The sequence below is a fragment of the Leuciscus leuciscus genome, assembly GCF_965113295.1.
Source record: "Leuciscus leuciscus genome assembly, chromosome: 18".
In the NCBI taxonomy this organism is placed as follows: domain Eukaryota; kingdom Metazoa; phylum Chordata; class Actinopteri; order Cypriniformes; family Leuciscidae; genus Leuciscus; species Leuciscus leuciscus.
Genome location: NC_138742.1, coordinates 18,993,163 through 19,016,197, shown reverse-complemented (window position 1 = coordinate 19,016,197; position 23,035 = coordinate 18,993,163). Strand labels below are relative to the sequence as shown.

General features: G+C 38.2%; 2 protein-coding genes and 1 long non-coding RNA gene across 3 annotated transcripts in view; 2 read left to right on the top strand and 1 right to left on the bottom strand.

The window, feature by feature from the left end:
* dnah12 (dynein, axonemal, heavy chain 12) overlaps positions 1 to 7,559 on the bottom strand; it is a 32,138-nt gene extending 24,579 nt beyond the window's left edge. The window contains exons 1-20 of the mRNA XM_082146356.1: positions 7,089 to 7,559; positions 6,207 to 6,294; positions 6,081 to 6,107; positions 5,799 to 5,988; positions 5,411 to 5,477; positions 5,130 to 5,288; positions 4,614 to 4,809; positions 4,284 to 4,472; positions 4,008 to 4,161; positions 3,803 to 3,894; positions 3,046 to 3,224; positions 2,725 to 2,860; positions 2,508 to 2,633; positions 2,282 to 2,416; positions 1,678 to 1,871; positions 1,299 to 1,536; positions 988 to 1,173; positions 691 to 891; positions 333 to 527; positions 66 to 187 (exon numbers count right to left, since the gene is read on the bottom strand). Of these exons, the coding sequence (XP_082002482.1) occupies positions 66 to 187; positions 333 to 527; positions 691 to 891; positions 988 to 1,173; positions 1,299 to 1,536; positions 1,678 to 1,871; positions 2,282 to 2,416; positions 2,508 to 2,633; positions 2,725 to 2,860; positions 3,046 to 3,224; positions 3,803 to 3,894; positions 4,008 to 4,161; positions 4,284 to 4,472; positions 4,614 to 4,809; positions 5,130 to 5,288; positions 5,411 to 5,477; positions 5,799 to 5,988; positions 6,081 to 6,107; positions 6,207 to 6,294; positions 7,089 to 7,288 (3,074 nt within the window). The 5' untranslated portion in view covers positions 7,289 to 7,559. The remainder of the gene's footprint in view (positions 1 to 65; positions 188 to 332; positions 528 to 690; positions 892 to 987; positions 1,174 to 1,298; positions 1,537 to 1,677; positions 1,872 to 2,281; positions 2,417 to 2,507; positions 2,634 to 2,724; positions 2,861 to 3,045; positions 3,225 to 3,802; positions 3,895 to 4,007; positions 4,162 to 4,283; positions 4,473 to 4,613; positions 4,810 to 5,129; positions 5,289 to 5,410; positions 5,478 to 5,798; positions 5,989 to 6,080; positions 6,108 to 6,206; positions 6,295 to 7,088) is intronic.
* Positions 7,201 to 10,580, top strand: LOC309481447. Its single transcript, XR_014200015.1, has 2 exons — positions 7,201 to 7,306; positions 10,544 to 10,580. It is a non-coding gene; the product is annotated as an uncharacterized lncRNA (long non-coding RNA).
* A 2,897-nt stretch (positions 10,581 to 13,477) lies between these two features.
* On the top strand, positions 13,478 to 22,807 carry atp6ap1lb (ATPase H+ transporting accessory protein 1 like b). The gene is made up of 7 exons (XM_082146344.1): positions 13,478 to 14,157; positions 16,775 to 16,815; positions 18,123 to 18,208; positions 18,465 to 18,706; positions 19,620 to 19,670; positions 19,777 to 20,020; positions 21,332 to 22,807. The coding sequence occupies exons 1-7, from the start codon at positions 14,057 to 14,059 to the stop codon at positions 21,566 to 21,568; spliced, it is 1,002 nt and encodes a 333-aa protein (XP_082002470.1). The 5' UTR covers positions 13,478 to 14,056; the 3' UTR covers positions 21,569 to 22,807.
* The last annotated feature ends 228 nt before the right edge of the window (positions 22,808 to 23,035 follow it).

Sequence of the window (23,035 nt, the reverse complement as noted above, 5' to 3'; positions counted from 1 at the left end):
AAAAAACATACATACTTTACCTGAGTGGTGAGCATGAAACCTGATTTAAAAAATATATATATTACCTTGGAAAAAACAATCTTTTCTTTTCAAGGTATGCATTCAGGCCCTTCATAATGTTCTCAAGGAGGTTGTAGGACTCTTGCAGACTTTCAAACAAGCCAGGAAGAGAGGTTGCAGGTAAAATCTGTGCACATGGGGGGATTATTGGTATTAGTTTCTTTCAAACATAAAATCAAATCGATAAATGAGTTTTATACTGCTAGCATGTGAGCAAAATGATTTCCAAACCTCCAATGTTTTTATTATTTATATTATGTCTGTTTCATCACCTTTGGGTCCTTCACACAGTGTGTCATGACCTCCTTCCAGTGTTTGTTTACAATCTGGAAGAGACGGCCCTCCTCAGGCATCTGCTTCATTATATCCTCTGAGCTGAAGATGGGCTCCAGGTATAACCACTGATGTTGTACCTTCAGCCACTCATCTATAGTGTCTTGGATACGGATCAAACGCTCCTCCCAGACCTGGTTTGAATCAGCAAAAATCGAAATGAGTCTTTCTAAATTAACTCAGTATCCCTTAACCACGATAAAGAAAACTAACAGACCAGAAATGAGCTCATAATATGTTCTTTACTTGAATATCTGTCTAAAAAATTACTTGAAATACCCATCCTTCAACTCTCACCTTGATTTCTGTCTCGAAAGGCTTGATGAAAGGAGAGCCTCTCATGGTTTGGGTTTTCACTATCTGGTCATCTAACATGGTTTGAATCTCATCCACAGAGGAGAGAATGGACATGCCACTGTCCCTATATGGATGATATTGAAATGACACCGTCTCCCAAACCTCCACCATATTATGCATGGCCCTCTCCATAGCGAATTCCTGAAAGTGAACAGTTTAAAAAAATATGTGAGGTGTTTTGTCTATACGGCATATAACTGCACCAAATTATCTGGGGTGGATTCACAGTGTTATTACTTTGCTGGCTCCTGCACTGATGCTTTCAAAAAGTTCCAGGTACGGGGTGAGGTTCTGTTTGAGGATTTTGCGCAGACTGCTGCCAGAATCAGGGGTCAAGTCATGGCCCGCAATTTCTGACATTTGCTCCCAGTGCCGAGGTCTGATGCCGGGGTTACACAGGATGGACAGCATTGGAATGTACTCCTAAAAATATATAAAACATAGAAATTCTGTAATTTATCTTCCTACATGCAATTCCATGAGGGTGAGTAAATTATTGTTCATTTTTGGATGAACCAATCCTTTAATCTGTAGGGTGGAAACATTACCTTGAACTCTTTGACTTGCTCTACAACACTTGAGCAGATGTGAATAGTGGCACTCTCCTGTTTGTCTTCTTCCTCTTTGAGCTTCTTCTTTTGTCCTGCTTTTTTCTCCTTTTCTTGCTCAGCCTTCTTTTGTTTCTGCAGGAAGAACTTCATAATCTTGTATATTTCTCTGACGTACTCCTCAACCTCCAGCTCTATACTCTCACTATTCAAATCCAAGAAAGACCCGTCCATCCATCTACACTCAGATGACAAGACAAGATAGCATCCTTTATATCATAAATCAAGTTCTTGGAGAGGAAAATAAACTGTCTGAAAATAGTGGCAATAAAGTGATGCAATTTATAATTATAAATCAGAGGGACATGAATCCACAAACTTCTTTCTTGTGCGTTGCCATTTCAGAACCAAGTTGAAGAGCTTCTGATAGGGCTCAGTAGTTTCCTTGATCACCAACACCTCTGGGTATAAGGTTTGGTCCCACTTGTAAAGGGCTTCTTCTTTGTTGATAAAGACAATTGATTCCTCAATGTCCTGGATCCTTTTCTGCACTGTTCTCACATCAGAAGCATACTGGAAAGGAGAGGAAGTATTACAATAATATCTTTCAGAAGTCCAATAATCATGACAGGTTAGATGAAAGAAAAGGTTTAGCCAAAAAAGTTTTGTAGTAATTTTCTCACCTTCATGTCATACCAACTATGTATTTACTTTACTTAACAAGAGATCTTAAACACAATATCCAAGCTTCTGTTTTCCATACAATAAAATTGATGGTGATGTACCATGACAAGCTCCAAAAAAGAAAACGACAAAGCATTGGAAAGTATGGAAAGCAGAAGCATGGAGGTTCTGCCTGACAGATATCCATTTGTGTTTCACGGAATATGGGATCGAAATGATGTGACAGACAAAATGTTAATTTTGGGTGAACTATTTCTTTAACTGGACAAATAAACTGAACATTTCAGTTGACAATATACCTGTTGAATCATATCGAGTTCAGAGCACTCTGCAAATTCCTCCATCCTGCGGCCTACTTTCTCCAGTTCCAGCAGCAGCTTCTCTCTTCGACCCGTAAGTTCCTGCTGACTCTTTTGCTTGCCTTTTTCAATCACCTACAAAACAATTGTGTAAGTCCTTCTAACAGAAAACTTAAAGTTTATATATTTAGTATCCATTTAAATCCATCCCTGGATAATTATTCACCTCATCACTTTGATCAAAGATGGGGTAAATGTATTGTGGCCAGAGCACTACTGTGGCATTCAGTTCAAGGTGCTCTGGTTCAAAAATATGTACATTCATCAAATAATTCATCCTGTGCAGTGTTTCCTGAGAAAAAAAAAAGTATTTTAAAAAGTAACCATTTTAATTGTTATCCAGACTAATAACATGTCAAAGTAAATAGTTCTGAGGTACCCACCGTTATCTTATTGTTGAGCTCCTCTACTTCCTTGGTTTTCACCTGATTAATGTAAGAAATCATTTCTATCATGTCCTCTGTTGTTTCAGGGACTTTCAAAGCCCTGTCCTGAATGGCCTCAAACTCTTTACAAATCCTGAAAAAAACCCCAACAAGTCTTCACTAAATTTCAAATATACAATATATACCACATATTTCACCTAAAAATTTCACAGGTTTTGGAAGACATAAAGGTGAATAAATGATGTTCATTTTGTTCAATAAATGATGTTCATTTTGAGGTGAACTATTGCAAACACATTGGCAAAACACTGATCTTACTGAAGACTGCATTGATGGTGTGAGCTGACGAGCTTTCCCACAATGATTTCGGAAAGGGTTTTCGCTTTCTTTGCAAGACCTTGTTTGAGCTCCTCACAGTCCAGTCGCACCATGTCAAAATGGATCAAGGAAGGAAGACCAGATATCTCTTGCGACAGTGCCCGAAACCATTCCACTTGCTGACATGCAGCCATTTAAGATTTAAGAATACACAGACATTTAGTGTAAAAAGGATTAAACACAAAACAATAAAAGCAAACATCGTAGTATATAATTAAAAATACATTACCGTTCAAAGGTTTGTTGTCAGTAAGATTTTAACTTCTACATAGTATATATCACATTGCTACAAAAAAAGTTATATTACAAATAAATTCATCCCATTTTCCACAAAAGTAATAAGCAGCAAAATTGTTTTCAACTTTAATAATAATAAATGTTTCTTGAGCAGCAAATCAGCATATCAGAATGATTTCTGAAGGATCATGTGACACTGTAGACTGGAGGAATGGCTGCTGAAACTTCAGCATTTCCATCACAGGAATACATTTTATATATATAGATATATATATATACCAATAGAAAACAGTTATTTTAATAATGATAAAATATTGACTATTTTTACTGAATTTATGATCAAATAAATGCAGCATAGGAGACTTCTTTTAAAAAACAAAACAAACAAACAAAATCTTACCGACCCTAAACTTTTGAACAGTACATAATACACAATTTATTGAAATTAATTTGAGCAGACCTTAGTGTACTCATCAAAAGAATGCTCTTCTTCAATTAATTTTTCCACTTGAGACTGTGCCGTCCCATTGACTAACCAGTCATAGCTGTCAACTAAATGATGATAAAAGATAAAACAAATAATAATAATAATTCCGCAAAACAGTAGTCATAAAACATCTAAGTGGGTTTAGTGTTAGGTGTTGTTTTGGGTTTTGGCTACTCACCATAGCTCTGGAAGTGTTTGTCAGGTCCATCCAAGTTTATCCTTACAGCATTCCTAAGAGTGGTCTCTGCCCACATCTGAACATGATCTGAGAGCTTAGCATCCACTACAGAAACGTTACCCTCTGCTAGCCATGACTGGATTGTCTGCACTTTCTGTGGGACAGGCAGGGCTTAATATTGAACATGTGCACATAGATCGATCCGATCTTATTATCTAGGCTACATAGTCAGAATAATTATGTGTAAAACAACTGGACAACAACATATTTCCCAACCTGCATAGTATTGCTGATCAAGTTTGCCATTTCAAGCACAGCCTGCTCTAGATCATGAAAATCAGGATATAAATCCATCTTCTCGTCATCAAATATTAAGTCCATCTTGAATAGGGGGAGTTTGGTGATGTTGAGGGGATCAAACAAGTTGACAAATCCCACCACACTCCTCTCAACTAGAGCCTTTAGCTAAAAGAAAAACAACGGGTAAACAAAACAAATTATTCAATTACCCTTAGGCACACAAAAACACCAACAGTTGGGAAATAAATCTCATAGATACTGCTAGCAGATATGAAACGACATGAAACACAATACTCAGCAGCTCACCTGATTGGATATAAGAGTTGAGGCACAGTTGTAAAAGGAGTCAAGCTTTTTGGGTTTGACTATCTGCAGAGTGCCTTTGCTGGTGAGCAGGTGAATGACTTTGGGGTACCAGGCTTTCATGAGTGTGTCCTCGACTCTCTCACACTCCACAGCCACTTTGTTCTTCAGACTCTCACAGTCTACAAGCCCTGTGGACCTTTAAAACAGGTTTTAAGAAATACATTACTCATTCAAATTTCAATTCATATGGATAACTACTTTAATATAGTTTTAATATAGGTGGTGTGGTATAACCCTTTATGATGGTTGCACAACTTCACATTTTTGAAAATGTCGTAAAAGCTTTTTAATAATGTTTGAAACCAACATGAATATAAAAGATTGCATATTTGTGCAAAATATTCTCCTTTTCATCATCTCGTAAATGTTATTTACCATTGATCCAAGCAACAAATACACAGCATGTAATCAGAAAAAGAGTGATCCCAGATCCCAAACATCATCATCGAACAGTACCTGCAGTCTGAGAGATCAATAAGGAGCAGGTGGGAGAATGTGCTGTGGCAAATATCAAGGATATTCTTCATGGCTGGATGCAATATGTGTAGATTCTTCTTTATCACTTTTCGACTCTGCATAAAGCTGTCATGCCATGGACAGGAGAAATCTAGAATCCTGGTGAAGCAAAACCAAGATCATAAGTCGTAAGACACTTCATAAACTGGCCATATTAAGATAATTATGTTAAATGTTGCTGGAACATGTACATTTTTCTTTGTAAAAATGTGCACACTTACTCAGCAGATCTGTTGCTTTCTTGGGAAATCGTGTCAGTTGACTGTGGATCTTTCAGTATAGTGCTTACTAGTAAAAAAACATTAATAACAAACTAATAAAAACCCAGTATACCCAGTTTCTACATAAAACTTTAAAAACACACAAAAAACAGATCTAGAATTTATATTATTTTTCTGTAAATCTATAGTCATTTGTGAAGTTCGTTTTCTGGAAAATGTCCTTGTTAAATCACAAGACTAAGAGAAGAATAATCATGTAACATTTTTATGAAAAAGGAGCAGCACCAATGCGATTTTGAATGACCACTTTGACATTATCAAGACAACACTGTCAATGATAATGTGGTGTTTTAATGTGATTATATTCCAGAGCAGATATTTGTCTCACCTCTGTGCTTGATCATGACTCTGAGATAGGTCTCACCAACCTCCTTGCATATGTCATTAAGCAACTCTTCTCTGCCGGGCCCCTGACGGAGCCGATGGGACACACGGGCCAACATGGCATCCAGCCACTGTTGTTGAAATGGCGCGACAGGACTTTGCTCAACACACTCTTTCAGGAACAAGAAGTTCATCTACAAAAAGTAAAAGTGTAAGACACAAATAAAGGAAAAAATCCACCATGTAATAAAAGAGGTTAATTATGAGGTAAAATATAATAGCATACATATTGCTTCCTCTTTTCGGTGATCATCTAGAAAACAAAATGTAATTATATTATTAACAAATACAATGCATCTATATGAGACTACTTAAAGTGTGTGAGATGTATAAGCAAGTAAAAGGTTCATACTGTTGAGGGAAGCTCTGGACCAGGAGATGAAGGAGATGCCTGTCCTGCTTCCTCGGCCTGCATGTAAGCTTGCATTGCTCTGTCAACTCTAACACAATTACAGAAATCACATTACAATATGACTCTTTTATACTATAAAACACCCAATGACAAATATTCAGGTAGTTGACAACACCATTTCAAGCATAAACAACAGCAATATCTGGATTTCTTTTTTTTTCTTTTTTTATCTAAAGCTAAAGTAATTTTTTCTGATTTTTGAATAATTATTACACATACTATTGTTATGACTATACATTAACTAAGTGATCACTTATTTGAATGTATAGGCCAACATTAAAACTTTACAAATTTGTTTAAGTGAACTGCAACAAAAAGCTAAAATGTGATTACAAAAGTGAAACACTTTAAGCAATATACACTGACTACATTTCAAAAGTTTAGAAACAGCACTATTGTGATAATTATTACAATTTTAAATAACTGTTTTTTATAATAATATATTTTAATGTAATTTATTCCTGTGAAGGCAAAGCTGAATTTTCAGCATCATTAACGTTACTCCAGTCTTCAGTGTCACATGATCCTTCAGAAATCATTCTAATATGCAGATTTTTTTCCCTTCAGGATTCTTTGATGAATAGGGAAAAAAAAAGAAATAAATCTCTTTTCTGTCACTTATGCATCCTTGCTGAATAAAATGACTTATTTATAAAAAATAAAAATAAAAATAATAATAATAAAAAAGACGGTAGTGTACATATATGTTCAGTTCAACCAACATTTTTACGTTAAATGAAAACGCTCAGGTTAATTGTGAACAACCTATTAACAAAGAATAAAACAATAAAATACACCAACAAAGAAAGCTCTTAACGTTACATCATTTTTTGGAGCTGTTGTCGCTGTTCCTTGCTCCTTCTGTGTCGCAGGAGTTTCCTCCTCACAGCCAGCCTGCTCTCTGGAAGGCCTGACTCTTCCTCCTGAACCGGTGGCTTTGGGATAGGAGGCAGAGCATTGAACCTCCTCAAAACATCATCCGCCCGAGAGCTAACGTTAAATGCCGCTGATGAGGTCGGCATTTCAGCGACTGAAAGAAGGTCTGTCCCGTTTAAACATATATTAATGTGTTTAAAATTGTGTTCGTATTGCTAGAACTATGAGAGAAACAAATTCCAAACCAAAGTTATGTGTTCATAACTAAATAAATTACAAATCAGTTTTGAAGTGATCGCGCATTTTGCCGTTTATCGTAGTTTTGACACGTCATTCGTACGTCTAACGGTATTTTTGAGCTCCTTGCTCCAAACTGATACAAGTTTGTTGCACTTGTGGAATTTCCGTCAACATATAGGTTACCATGGATGCCTAATCGGAAGTGCTTTTTTATCAGCGAACACAAGGAGCGCATTTGAGGAAATGTCAGTGAGATATCTCTTAAAGGGATAGATCATCCAAACATAAATAAATAAATGAATGAATAATGATAATAAACTATTCTGATTTACTCATGGTTATGTCTTTCTTCTGTGTGCTGCAAAAGTATATCAGTTTAGGATACACGTAAGCCATTCACTTTTATTGTATGGATAAATGATCCAGTGAAAGTAGCCTACTGCAAATGGTGAATTAGGCTGACAGTTGGGGTGGACGATATGGCAAAAATATCATATCACAATTTTTTCAGGAAAATCCAGATTCACGATTTTATCAAAAAAAAATGTTTCATGTGACTGAGTGACTGAGCATTACAGCCAAACTAATGTCCCTATTCTAAAAACAAAGCCTTACAAGGTAACACAATCTAAAATAAAAAAGAATGGCAGACATTTAGGCCAAAGTGGCGAAGATAAAAAATTACATATACACAACATATAATATACAAATGAAATAAACAGTGCTTTATTTTTTTTTCAGCTATAGTAGGTGTATTTAACAGAAACATTCAAGAAAGAAATTAAATGAAAAAATATAAAAATAATACACTACCTAGACTTCACTGTATAAATTATACATTTTTAAAGCTACCATTAAAGAGTGATTTTCTATATGTTTTTTGTTGTTTTATTAACATGAAAGGGATAGTTCTACCAGAAATGAAAATTGTCATAATTTACTCTTTCAAGTTGTTTTAAACCCAAATAAGTTTCTTCTTCTGTTAAAAATAAAAGGACAATCAAGACAGTCAACCAATAATAATATGACACATAAGACTATAGGGAAGCACAAGACATAATCACATGATGCCAAGGTAAACACATGACAAAAAGGAAACATGACTAGGAGAATTTCAAAATAATAGACATGAAACATGAACATTAAATAAAACCCCAAAGTAAATGTGACAATATTATTACAAATTAAAATAACTGTTTTCCATTTTAATGCATTTATATAATGTTAAAATGTTATTTATTCCTGTGATGGCAATGCAGAATTTTTAGCATCTATTACTCCAGTCTTCAGTGTCACATGATTCTTCAGAAATGCTGATTTGGAGCTTAAGAAACATTTTTGTGGAAACAGGATCCTTTTTTACAGGATTCTTTGATGAATGTAAAGAGCAAAAGAATAGCATTTATTTTTAAATTTATTAGTAAAATCTAAACACCTTTACCGGCAAAATAATAATAAATCTTGCAGAATTTGTCTGTCTCCGCTGACATGGACACGGCACCGACATGGCAACGGCACCGACATGGACACGGACAGGGATTCCGGCACGAACACCGGTACGGACACCGGCACGGACACAGACACCGGCACGCGACATGGACACACACCGTTGTCGGACACCGGCACCGACATGGACACGGACAGGGATTCTGGCACGAACACCGGTACGGACACCGGCACGGACACAGACACCGGCACGCGACATGGACACACACCGTTGTCGGACACCGGCACCGACATGGACACGGACAGGGATTCTGGCACGAACACCGGTACGGACACCGGCACGGACACAGACACCGGCACGCGACATGGACACACACCGTTGTCGGACACCGGCACCGACATGGACACGGACAGGGATTCTGGCACGAACACCGGTACGGACACCGGCACGGACACAGACACCGGCACGCGACATGGACACACACCGTTGTCGGACACCGGCACCGACATGGACACGGACAGGGATTCTGGCACGAACACCGGTACGGACACTGACATGGACACTGGCACGGACACCAACATGGACACACACACCAGCACAGACACCGTTGTCGGACACCGGCACGGCACGGCACGGACACGACATGACACGGACACACCGGCACGGGTTCCGGCATGGACACAGACACCGCTGTCGGACACCAGCACGGCATGGACGGCACGGGCACCACTGTCTGGCACGGACACCGACATGGACACACACATCGGCACGGACACTGGCACAGACACCGTTGTCGGACACCGGCACGGACACGGGCACCAAAATGGACACTGGCATAGACTCCAGCACCAGTACAACGGCACGGACTCCGGCATGGGCACAGGCACCAACATGGACACGGACACCGGCACCACGTCACGGGCACCGGCATAGACACGGACACCGGCACAGACTCCGGCACAGACTCCGGCATGGACACGGGCACGGACACCAGTGTCCGGCACGGACAACGGAATGGACACAGGCACGGACACCGTCACAGATACCGGCACAGGCACCAGCATAGACACGGACCCCGGCACGGACACCAGTGTCCGGCACGGACAACGGCACGGACACCGGCGCGGACACCGGCACGGGCACCGGCACGGACACCGGCACGGACACCGGCACGGATACCGGCACGGGCACCAGCATAGACACGGACAACGGCACGGGCACCGGCATAGACTCCGACACGGACACCGAAATGGGAACGGACACTGGCACGCCGACATGGCATAGGCACGGACACCGGCATGGGCACACCAACACCAACAAGGACACTGGCACCACCAACAGCGGTAAAAAAAAAGAAAAAAAGGGTGTATGCACTCAGAAAAGTGCATGTTAGAACAGCATATCAGCACGCGAATGAAATGTTTAACCGGCAAGGCTTTAAAGCACATGTAAATAATAAACTTTTGTGAACTGCATCCCGTGAGTGTAACTCGACCTCTGTGTTAACATGTGATGTGAATGTACGTCGTATTGTACAGTATGTTGGGACGGAGGCGCCAGAACTGCAACTGATGTGCGCTGTAGAACGATACTACGATATTTCTTCAAAATCAAATCGTGGAGACATTTTTAATGTCAACGATAAAAAATCGTGATATCGCACACCCATACTGTCAGTCCCAAACATTCTAACTTCTCCTTTTGTGTTTCACAGAAGAAATGAAGTCATACAGGATTGGGACAACATGAGGGTGAGTAAACAATGACGATTTAGGTTTTGCCTTCTAAATTTATCTTGTTAAAGGATCCAATGTTCTATGCTGAGATGTTTTTTTATAGTATATTTTTATATAATTGGTGCCTTTCATTCCCAGTTATATGTATTAACCCTGTAAAGCTTGACAAATGAAATCTTATATTTAAAAAAAAAAAATAATCTTAGACGACAAAATATTTTTTTAAATCCTAAAAAAAAGTTTTAATATGTTTTATGTTTTGTATCATATTTGATGAGGACAAAAACACCTTAATTATTTATATTGCCAAAAATTAAGATGCCATTCTGATAGCTTGTAATGTAAATCAATGAGATCTTCATAGCAGACTACATAATAAAATGCATATAACCATCAGTCATCGCCCTATAACTTCCAATATTATGTCTTATTAAGATATATTTTCAAATGATTAGAACTATGATGAAAGCTCTGTAGTTTTTGTTGAGGGGGCTAAACAGATAATGCAATGCAATGCAATTCGTTCCACAATAGCTTGATGTATGTTGATCATTTAGAAGCAATTATGATATGGTAGGCTTTATAGGGTTAAATCTGTACATTTGCATTTGTTCTTTATTCATATATTTTTGTGATAGCTTAGCAACAAAAAAAGCATACTCATTTGCATGTTCTAATGTGGATGTCAAGAATTAGCGAGGATGAAGTTTGGTGCAGAACGGAGTATTGCATTCATCACTCATGAAATACAAACCACAAGATGGCAACATTTCCCCAACATCATTACAATTAGGCGCATGGTGTGATTAATGTGGTACTGGTACATGCCCTGTAGTTTAATTACCTTCAGAGAGTTAGTCTGACTCTGTCTGGGTGTGAACAGTTTGGGTGTGATTCATTTAGCCACTGTGGTCCAGTAAACGTCATTGCCCTGAAAATGACTCCTCATGTAAGCAAAACTATAACAAATGGTGTCTGAGGACAAGACAGCCTGGGCGGTTTCAGATCCGTTTGCAATAACATTAGGTAGGGCTGTACTGTCCCAGTCGATTAGTCGATTAATTGGTCGATACGTTCTGGTTCGACCAAAATTCTGATTGGTCGATTTTTTGCCGCGTTCATTTCATCAGTTTTGCCGCGCTGAGGCGCGCTCATTTCATCAGGTGGAAAGCACTAACTGCTAATGGGGGTGTTTTCAGAGTACCCTTGTTTCACTGTAACAGTCTGTCTTCAGAACACCCCCCTTGTTTTCACCTTTTTTGGATTAGCCCAACCCAAGAGAGAGCGATAACTATAGAAGGTTTGATGCTGAATATTATTTATTTAATTGTGAGAGCGTTTAATAGTCAGTCCTCTTCTAACATGTCAACAACAAAGAAATCGACTAACAGTGTGGCAGCATTTTGTTAAAATTGGTAACAGGAAAAAGGTCGAATGCAAAGTTTGCAAGCAACAGTTTTCCACAGCTCGACGACAAACATGACATATCATCTAAAAGTGGTAAGCTCACTTGTCTGCGTTAGCTTGCCCTGTCTGTTTTGAGTAGGCTATATGAACATATCAGAATTAGCATATTTCAGTGTTTTTGTGTGATAACCTAACTTTTTTATTTTTTATTTGGAGCCTAATGCGCAATTGCGCTGTGCTGTGGTTGTGTTAGTTTTGAGCCTAGGATGCTTTATTTTTCAGTTATGCACTTTATTTCGTTTCTGCTCTTGATCTGGTTTGTTTAATAAATATTCTTTTTTTTATTAAAGTGGACGTGCCTTTTGTGTTTATTAAGAGTAAAAGCTTTAAGTTAATAGTCTATTCGTGTCTCAGCTGCGAAGCTGAGCTCATGTTCAGCCTCGCTCGGTGCGAGGACATGCACGGTGAAATGATAGTGTCTGACAGTTATAACTTATTATTATAACATATGACAAAAATAATTGTCTAAATTGTGTTGCATATTCCTCAACAGTTCTTGTGATGATATCACTAGTTGACAACATAGTACTATTTTCGGAAATCATAAGCTATGATATTGCGCAGGTGCACGTGATGCAACGCTGTCAGAGCCGACAGACTCGAGTGTCAGACTCATTTCAGTGCAAAATAATTAGGTCAAAAACGATTTAATATACTGCAAATAGCCTACTAGTTGTTTGTTTATTTATAATTCATTTAGGCGGACAACAAGGCTACCAAGTACTGCGCACAGTGCGCAGCTAATTAATTTAACGTTTTATTTTTTTCTAATGTCATTTTTAGTCGAAAATTTCAGGACTTCAGTCGACCAAGATTTTCTTTGGTTGAGTACAGCCCTAACATTAGGCGTCTTAAACTGCAAACTAAATTTGGCCTCAAATTTGTTTCATACGGCCCCTCAAGTGTTAGTAGTTTATCCTTAGATAAAAAAAAACAAAAAAAACATGTTCTGCATTTTCTGCAGTCTGAGTGACAAAGGGAAGCTATTTGCACGTTTCATGATTTTACTTCTACCATTATGAGTAAAAGCAGCACAACACATTGTTAACATCTGTCTACGCTGCATTTTACTGTATTAAGGCCTGTGAAGGCGACATTAAAATAGGTCTGTCTTACCCAATGAAGATGACTGACAGTTGTCACTCTGCTTATCAATCACACCGTAAGCACATTCGAGACAAGGGGCAAATGACCCACTTGGCTCACTAAAACCACTCTGCTGGCATTCATTTACACAATACAAATCTAGATAACAAGATGTAGACCATAAACAGAGAACTTTTTCCTCTAGTTCAGTATTTAATCTCTTGCTTTTTTAAAGCATGTCATACCATGAAAGTCAATGGGGTCCAATGTTGTTTTATGGATAAAAACATTTCAGAATATCTTCTTTTGTGTTCCACAGAAGAAGAAAAAAGTAATAGAGGTTCGAAACGACATAAGGGTGAGTAAAACAAATTTGGGTGTATTATCCCTTTAAGGTCATTATGCTATGCACAATGGAGGTTGATAAGGTGTAGAGGTTTCTACTGTTTGGTTAATTTTGGTTATCAAAGCTTTCAGTGTAAATTGAGGTCAGTTGTCATGACATTTAATTCTGCTTTTAAACAATTTCACGCTCTCAACTAATTTTTAGGCATGCCAGATATCAAGTGCTTATGAAACTAGGCTCCTAGGACTAGCATTGAAACACATAAACCCCTTTGCTTGAGGTTGGCCGGCAGCAACTGTATGTTTGTATGAGACAGAGGGTGCAGAAGAGAGAGAAAAATGATAGGGGAGGGGCAGAAGAGTGTGTGTGTGTGTGTGTGTGTGTGTGTGAGAGAGAGAGAGAGAGAGAGGGTGTGGGGGGAGAGAAAGGCTGCAAGAATGAAGGCTGTGAGGCGAATGACGCACGATTATCTCCCCCCTGCCCGCTGATTGGCTGCTAGGGCCGCCCGTCAGAGAGCCCAGGTTTAGGGATGTGCGTTCAGAGCAGATTATGAAGCAGACCTCATCTCTGGCAGTCTCGTCAGATTGTCTCAATGGCTAAACACAAGCTTTTCCTGTTTTTTTCCCTGTTACTGTGTGTGTTTATCTCTCTGTCTTTGCCCTTCGATCAAGTGCCTGCGATCCTGGACAGGAGGTAAGAGCTGCGCTTTCAGCTCTAGCGTTGGGAGGGGGAATGGGGCAGTGATGCTGTGCAGCTGATGCACTGTCTTAGTCTTTTACAGTGGGCAAGAGACACCAAGAAAATGCGCTTTATTAGGAAAATGCTAAACGAGAATTCGTGGAACTCATAAATTCATTTGACGTACGTGGGCTCTAGATTCAGAGTGTGTTGTGGTTTTGCTGCAGTTTTTCTTCTCTGTAAGTACAAGACATTCAAACATGGCTATGACAATGGGACAGCAGGCAGACCCTATCCAGTGTCTGTAGGAGTCAGTTTACAGATGCTACTCCAAGAAACAAAAGAAAGAAGTGAGATTCAGATGGCTCTGGCTATATGAGCATCTTTGAATATACTCAGTCAGTTTATTGTTATTGTACAGTTGCTGAATTCCTTTACTCATATCAAAGCTGGAATATCATAAATATGTTAATTTAGTTACATTTATTTATTTACAAATTATTGACTTATCTGATATTATTGGATTTGGGAGTGGGTAATATTATATACAAATATAATACTAGTTATGAGTAATCTAATTGCTCACAACACAGGATAGAATTAGTTTAAATCTAAATTTAAATGTTCAAATTTCCCCAAAAGTTTCACAATTTTTTTTTTTTTAAATACACATTTTAAATTTTACAGCTGTTTTGTGCGTGTAATCAAATAACTAATTTTGTATATTTTAAATGAGATTTACAAAAAGTGTCTACTGTTAAGTTAAACATCAGCAAACGTAAAAATGTAGTTTATCTTTTTGCCTGGATGATGCCTGATTTGTCACATGATACATTTCTTTATGGGTTTTTATTAGTATTGTAATTGTTTGATATGAATAAGATACAAGTTGAGGTTTTTGTTATTTTTAATTTGATCAAAGAGCCAAAATTACATTTAAAGAAGTGGTTATTCTTTTGTGTGTGTGTATATATATATATATATATATATATATATATATATATATATATATATAACCTCCTAGAATTATTGATGCCTTTATATGCAAATATATGATTACTAAATGTGAATATATTATAAGATTGAGATTGAATGTCTTTCTTTATTTCTGTAAACTGCAGCTATGGTAAACAACCTACCAACTTGCCCATCCCTCCCTAGATAGAATCTAAAGCTTAGGATTTATAGGGATAAGAGCAGCATTGCAGGCTGTTAAAACATTAGGGATCTTGTTAGTCCAGAAATGTGTCTTATGAGTAAAAAGTGTTGAGTGGTTTACAACCCTCCTCAAGTTTCTCAGGGTCAGTGCCTATGTAGACCAAAACAGACAGTCAAGAATGGCAGCAAGTGGAATTAGACCAAAGGCTATAATCTTATTAACATTTAACAGACACATCTATTTTAAAGCATTGTTGTGTTTGTAGAGTACTGTGCTAGTGTACTGTGCTAATCTGTATGCTAATCAGATAATCTATATATGCAAAAGATGATATTGAGCTCTGAAAGCGCCAGTGAGGTGAAGACATAGTGTGAGCGCTGCTTTTCATTACATAAATGCTCAATTCAGCACTTAGGCTACTGTGTCCAGCCATAACCAATGACAGCAGCGCAGTCCTCAGCTGCTGACCTCGGTAAACTGGCATTAGAACAAAGGCGAGAGTCACTCCTCGTGCACACACACTCCTCAGCAGGGCCGTGTAGACCATATTTGCTGTGCTTACATTGTTCTTATTTTTTAGCAGAACTACCCGGAAAGAAGAAAAAACTGTACAACTGTACTTTTAGAGCTCTTCATATGTCATTTTTTTGGTTTTCGCACCTGCATTTGATTGGATTATAGGGGCTTTATGAGTCAATGTGCCACATCACTGTTGATTCAATGCTCATATCACGCTTAAGAACTGAATGAACTTAAATGCTTCATGCAGTAATCTGTTTATTTTCCCCACACATCTGATGTTTTGCTGTATTCTTTAATCTCTTACATGATCACAAAGCTCTAAGCACTAAATTCCAGTGTAGTAGAGGTGGGTGGGGTGGGGTGGTGTAGTACGTAAGAGATGGACCTAAAGAGAGAGAGCCAGGGTCATCTGATGCTCTCGTTCACAATCACACACCCTGCTGACTTTGCTGCAGGTGAACAGGCCTGAATCTAGATCCAGCCCTGGATGTCAACACATTCACACAGCAGGAAACCTTCTCCCAGATAGGGCAGCAGATTCTTAATAAGGTTTTAGGAGATCGTCCGCCAAGCTCATTATCTCTGTGATTAGATGTATAAATGGTTCATCTTAGGATAATCCAGCAAGTTCCAGCGTGAGGGATGAGGTGACACAAGATAAATATACATGTGCGTATATACACGTAAGGTGCCATTAAGTAATTTTTAGCCCCCACTTTGTTGATGGAGTCAAGGTGCTAAGCACGTGAGAATCATGACATTCGACTAAATGTCTTGTCATCTCCTGAGACACTAATCTGGCCTGAAGATGTCAGACTTGTGGTCATGCGTGACTGGTGCATCAAGCTGAGTGGATCTATGGGAAATCTGTCTTAGAGGTTGATAAGTAGGCCACAGCCTGACACAAAGAGATCAACCCACTTTTTGTTTTGCTTTGTTTTTCCATTACAGCTCGGAGGTCCCACCATATCAAGCTGTGAGAATTAGAACAGGTCAGTATCTATTACCTTCATGGCAGTTATGCTTTTCAGCTTGCCTTCAGCTTCTTTTAAATATAGTAATCTCATTTTCTGCTGAGTGTGAGTGTTTTGTCAAACTTGTTTATCTATTTATTTATTTATTTACATTGCATTATTGAGCATTGCGTAACCTGCCAAGTCAAATGAAACTGTTTATATGCTACATTTAATAAAAAAGAAGTTAATATACCGTAATTTAAATTTTAGACACAATATTTTAAAGTCCCCTGGCCTATAGTCAATAATTGTATCCCTTAAAACTCATCTTTGATCACCATAATTACATAATTAAAAAAAGAATTCCTTGAAAATATTCTTCATGCCTTAAAATAGCTTGAATGTAACTCTACACCCTTGCCTCATTTAGTATAGGCGGTTCTATGAATGTAAATTAGCCCCGCCTCCACCCACTCACACCAGCTCAGAGAGCCACTTGTTGACGACCACACTTGACGTGATTGGTTATAAGGTAGTTTGTGACGTCAGAAACACCAGCGATTTCAAACCGAGTTTTTGAGACTGTCTTTAGATCACTGTGGTTTTAAAGAGAAAATACTCAGCAATGGTGTTGACTTATGAATTTGCACATGGTTTGTCAAAGCATATTAAAAACACCACATAGACATATAAACAACATTTAAAATCTTGATTTTCACCACAGGGGAACTTTAAGTTACTATATTTGCTCCATTAGCGAAAATACTTCCAAACGAAGCCACAGCAGTTATGTCTCCGAATAACATACAGCAGTGGAGTTTCATTCCTGAATGAAACAGTGTTTTGAACGAATTGGTTGAGTGAACAATTCAATGACTTACTAACGAAAACCATTTCTGAATAAAACTGTTTTTGAGCAAATCAGTTGCCGGAAATCACCCCCCTTATATCACCCCCCACTGGTGTAATGATTTAACCCGTAGAAATAGTCACTGAATAATCCCACCGCCAATCAAATGAGAACTGGAACTAGCTCTTGTATAATGACAGATTAAGCATTAGCTTTTATTTAAAAGTTTATTAGAAGCTAATGCAAATGGAATATCATCTCGGATTGAAATAAACAATATACTAGTGTGGTTCTATTACATACTGTGCTGATTGTAATGTTCTATAAGTTTTATCTTTTAGATCTCTTTTTAAATGTATACTTTCATACCGCAGAAATGAAACTTTTTTTTGCATATTCACTTCATGTGCTTAAAAATATGGTGATTTTCTGTGCTGAAAGAACTCACCATGCCATCTCCCCCATTGTCCTATTTCAACATTTTGTGATGCAGCTGGAGAACATGTTGAGAGTCCAAGTGCCTCACACGAGGAGAGCTATTCGCCTGCAGCTGAAAACCCACTCAGAAGAATACTGCAGGTATTGCATTTTCCCTGATAGTCAATGTGACCTTGGCTTCCATAAGCAACATCTCTGCCTTAATTTACCCAGCATCCTACAAGACCAACAACACAATGATGGATTTAGAACTAACATATTAGGAAATATCTGTCATCTGCTATCTTAAGCCTGAGCGTTTCCTTTTATAAGAAAACATTTGAGATCAGAGAAGCCCATCAATAATGCACGTTTCATACATCATCGCTTAGTTTGTCTTGTTATCATTTTCAAACAGCCTTACGGGTGGCATCTGCATGCCCAGCCCAGAACCAAACGGAAGTTACTACAGTCTACCAGCTCGGGACCCTACTCCCCACTGACTGTAGCTTACAACGGCAAGATATGCATCCTCTTCAAAGCTAAGAGACTGGCTATTCGATATAGGAACAACACTTTCCTGGACCTCACAGAGAGGGTGTTCGGACCCAATGCACAAGTAGACACCAAAGGCTCTGTTTGTACAAAGGAAAAGGCTACGTAAGTATTCTCGTAAACTCTTTCTGCCACAGATTCAGTAACATTTTGTGGTATATACAATGGCCCTAAAAGGTGTTTTTAGACTTTTACACTGTGTATTAAAATACAATCTTGATATATAACAAAATAATTAACAAAATATCAAACCAAGTGGCATTTATTTAAAAGAAAGATAATAAAATAATAGCTATATTCTTCAAAATGTAAAAAGTATTTCAACACTTTGGAGTGAGGTGAACTGACATCATACATACCACTAAATTCATGTTTGTGGATACTGAATATTTACAGATAATTTAATACATTTTATGTGAGGCTCTGGAGCCAACTAAATGTATGTATTCATGGGTTTCATCAGGTCCCTTTCCACAGGTGTATAAAATCAAGCACCTAGATTATGAATGCAGACTGCATTGTGTTTGATTAATACACCTGTGGAAAGGGACCTGATGAAACCCATGAATACATGTACCGATGAAAATTGGGGGTCAGTACGATTTAAAAAAAAGAAATTAATAGTTTTAATCAGCGAGGATGCATTAACTTGATCAAAAGTGACAGTAAAGACATTTATAATTTTATTAAAATGTCAAATACATGCTGTTCTTTTAAACTAATTATCAAAGAATCCAGAAAGAAATGCATCCCAGTTCCCACAAAAATATTAAGCAGTATTCTGTTCAATGTAAAAAAAAATACATTTTAAAATATATAACAATTTAAAACAGTTATTTTAAATTGTAATATTTTACAAATAAATGCAGCCTAGGTGAACAAATTATACATTTTAAAATCTTATAATTGTAATAAAAAAAAAAAAAAAAAAAAATCTTATGGACTCCAAACTTTTGAACGTATTATATATACTATATATATTTATATATCTGTATATGACAATCTTGCATTTTTATAGGCTATCATTGCATTTGGGCGATCTGGAAGACATCAGGGGACTTGTCATCAGGTAAAACACTCTTTTACTTCTACTTCACTCATCTTGACGTATCCTTTAGAGGCTTACACAAAACCTCACGGGCTGATAATTACTTCCTCTTGTCTGTTTTCTGAAGGCTTCAGATGTCCAACACATTCTACGAATCAGTAAGCCAGAACTGGTTCACTCTGGACAGTGTTCACATCCACTACAACTGGACTCATGAGGCCACGTTCAATGCCACGGAGGTCTATGCCCCCGCCACCTATTCTTACCACTGCCAGCATGTCAGCAGCTTACAGAAATATGACACCCTACTGGTGCCCAGCTCCCACACTGACAGCTCGGCAAACTGGCACATCACTTTCACGGATTTTCAGGTAGCTGCCATGAAAAGTGCTTGAGTGTTTTTAAAAGTTTACTGATATTACGCATTTCTGAGAGTCTCTGTGGTTTTTGCTGATATTATTGTATTTGGAAATTACTTTGTTAATTTATAGAAAATGTTTAACAAAACTGTACATTCTTAAAAATAACATGGCATATGGACATGTATGGTTCTATGAACATACCTTTCACATCCATGGAACCTTTACATTCTACAAAATGTTTTTAGATTTTTTAAAATGTTCTTAACTAAGAAAAAATGGTTCTTTTAAGAACTGTTCACTCGGGAATCATAAAGGGAATCACTGCAAAAACCTTTATTTTTAAGACTGCATAAGGGGCTGTTCACATAGCATTGCTGTATTTAATTTGACACAGCATCTCAAAAATTTGTTTATGACAAAAAAAGTGCAGAAAAAACAGCGAGATGTGTTACAAAATTCAAAGTTGTCCATTTATTTCAAGACGATAAACATAAAACGTAACAAAAATACTCAGCATATTAACTTTATTTAAAAATAAATTTTTGTATTTATTAACCCCTTATTTACACAGCACATGTCTGCGGCGCATTACGGCTCTGACGCAGCCACCGGAGCTCATCCAGGGCACTCTTAGTCAATGCTTGTGTTTTTTTTACAGTCTATGGTTTATTCCTGCCGCGTCGTGGCACGTTTCAGAAGCGTCCCAGAAGTGGCTCTCCTCGCTGCTTTGCTAAAGATAGGCGCCTAGTCTATTTTTGACGGACGCCGCGTCCAAATGCCAGTGTTCTCCTCCTGCTCAAAGGCACTGTGTGTGAAATATAGATACAAGATAATTGAGGATGTATTTTTAAAAGACTAAAACACACAAATCTTTTATCCTTGTCCTTAATAACTGGACTTTTAAGTGCATTAACTTTGTCTGTAGGCTACAGCACAACAAAGTAGGACATAGCAATAAACACAATTAAACTGGACAAAACGTAACCATTTAGCCAACTTAACCATTGTAGAACCACAAAAACAAGAAAAAACATGAAATATCAAGAAAAACAACGTCGGACATGCAAATCTTGTGGTCTCGCGCATCCAGTCACTTCTCTTCTGATATGCTCCTGGTGTGAGTTGGCACCACGTGGAGGACAGAACAAAACCTCGCCGGAGCCGTAATGCGCCGCAGACGTGTGCAGTGTAAATAAGGGGTTAAGACATTTCTATCAGTCAACAGACAGACCCAGATTTAGTTCATGTATAGGTTCACAATACATTTTTTACAACTTTCTCTGACAGAAAACATTTATTTTGTAACTTTTTCTTTTTCAGATCCAGGCCTTTAATGTCCAGTCCAACAAGTTTGCTTCAGCAAGTGACTGTGCGACTTTCTTCACTCCAGCCATCTTGATGGGCCTAATCACATCTCTGATTCTGCTACTTGTGTTGGCTTACGCCCTGCACATGGTCGTCCACCTCAAGCACATTGACCGTTACGAAGAGCACAAGACCACCGTCTACTTCCCCCGCACCCCCGAGGCTGAGCTCCCAGACAAGAACAGCGTGTGAGGAGTGATGGCGGTGCTGTAAAACCAGCAAAAGACCAGCGTGGAAAGGATTGCTAGTTCTGATTCTGGATGGCTGCATTGTCCTCTTGGTCTTCCTCCTGCCTGGCACTAAATCCTCCCCTTATCACTGTCTTAACCTAACTTCTTACAGTCAGAGGATGAGATTACCTGATTCATCAGGTGTTAAAACCCAGGCTGGAGCCAAAACCTGGACAAATCACGGCTTTCCAGGACCAGGACTTGGAAGCCTATGAAATAGGGACAAAAAAAATGTGAGATTGCCTTCTGGTGGGCTTTTCAAAGCACTTCACTGACTGGATACAAGTACTGTAGTTAGAAATATCTGAATTGAAAAGGCAGAGATGGCAGAAGAGAAAAGACTGTGAAACAGAAATGACTGTGGCTTGATGTTTTTTGTTTTTTTACAGTACAAAAATCACCATCTCATTCATCTGTAATGGAGTCCGCAGACTGATCTGCCAATTACAAGAACTGTTATATGACTGCCAAAGTGGTGCGAAACTGTTTGTCAGCCTTGATGGGTAACTGACAGTAATAATGTGAATACGGAGCATACAAAACAATCCATAAATGTACAGTGCTTAATACTATTTATGTATTCCAGGACTATACAACATAGATTCAGGAACTCCATAAATATACTCTTTGGCTTTAAATGATCAGCTAGATATTCATATAGATCTAGATTCAACTGCTGTTTCAATAATTAACAAACTTCCAGTATTAAGCACCTTCAAATCTATCAATTTTAAGTGCTTAAAATGTATAGCAAGAAAAATACCTTTTTTAAGCTTCGGAAACTGATATATTGCACAGAACATTTTTATATGATCTCATAATTGCTAGATCTATATGCCGTCCCTTTTCAGGTGGAATATATTAGGACTAATAGATTAATTTAGCACCCCTATAAGAATTTACAGTACAGACAGTATAACTATAGTGAGGTAATGCTGAAAGAATGCTGTACAATTATTCATGTAAGTGTTTAATACCCTCAGTATCATAATCAGTATACCGCTATATCTACAATTATAACATCAGTAACTCATTATCACAATAACCTGCAGCATGACAATGACTAGAGATAAACCTCTACCATGGCACGTCTGATTCTGGAGGTGTTCATTTGAATGATGGTCATACACACTGAAGTGCACAAGTAGTTTTCTGAACATCAGTCAATTCATTCTGAACAATAAACAGATCAAAATGAAAAGTGCGTCATACCTTTACATCTTAATAGTAGAAAAACGTTGCATGCGTTTGTTGTGATGTTCTCCGTGTACTATATGGTAAAGCAGTGTTCATGGCCATGCAAACTGCTGCTATAGGGTCTTTCTAACCCACCTCATGCTGACCGTCTGCCATGTCCCCGGATTTTTTTGCGGTGAAACGGCAGCAACCCCCTCCTGTTCCATTTTTCCTGCCCTTTCTGCCATCTGCT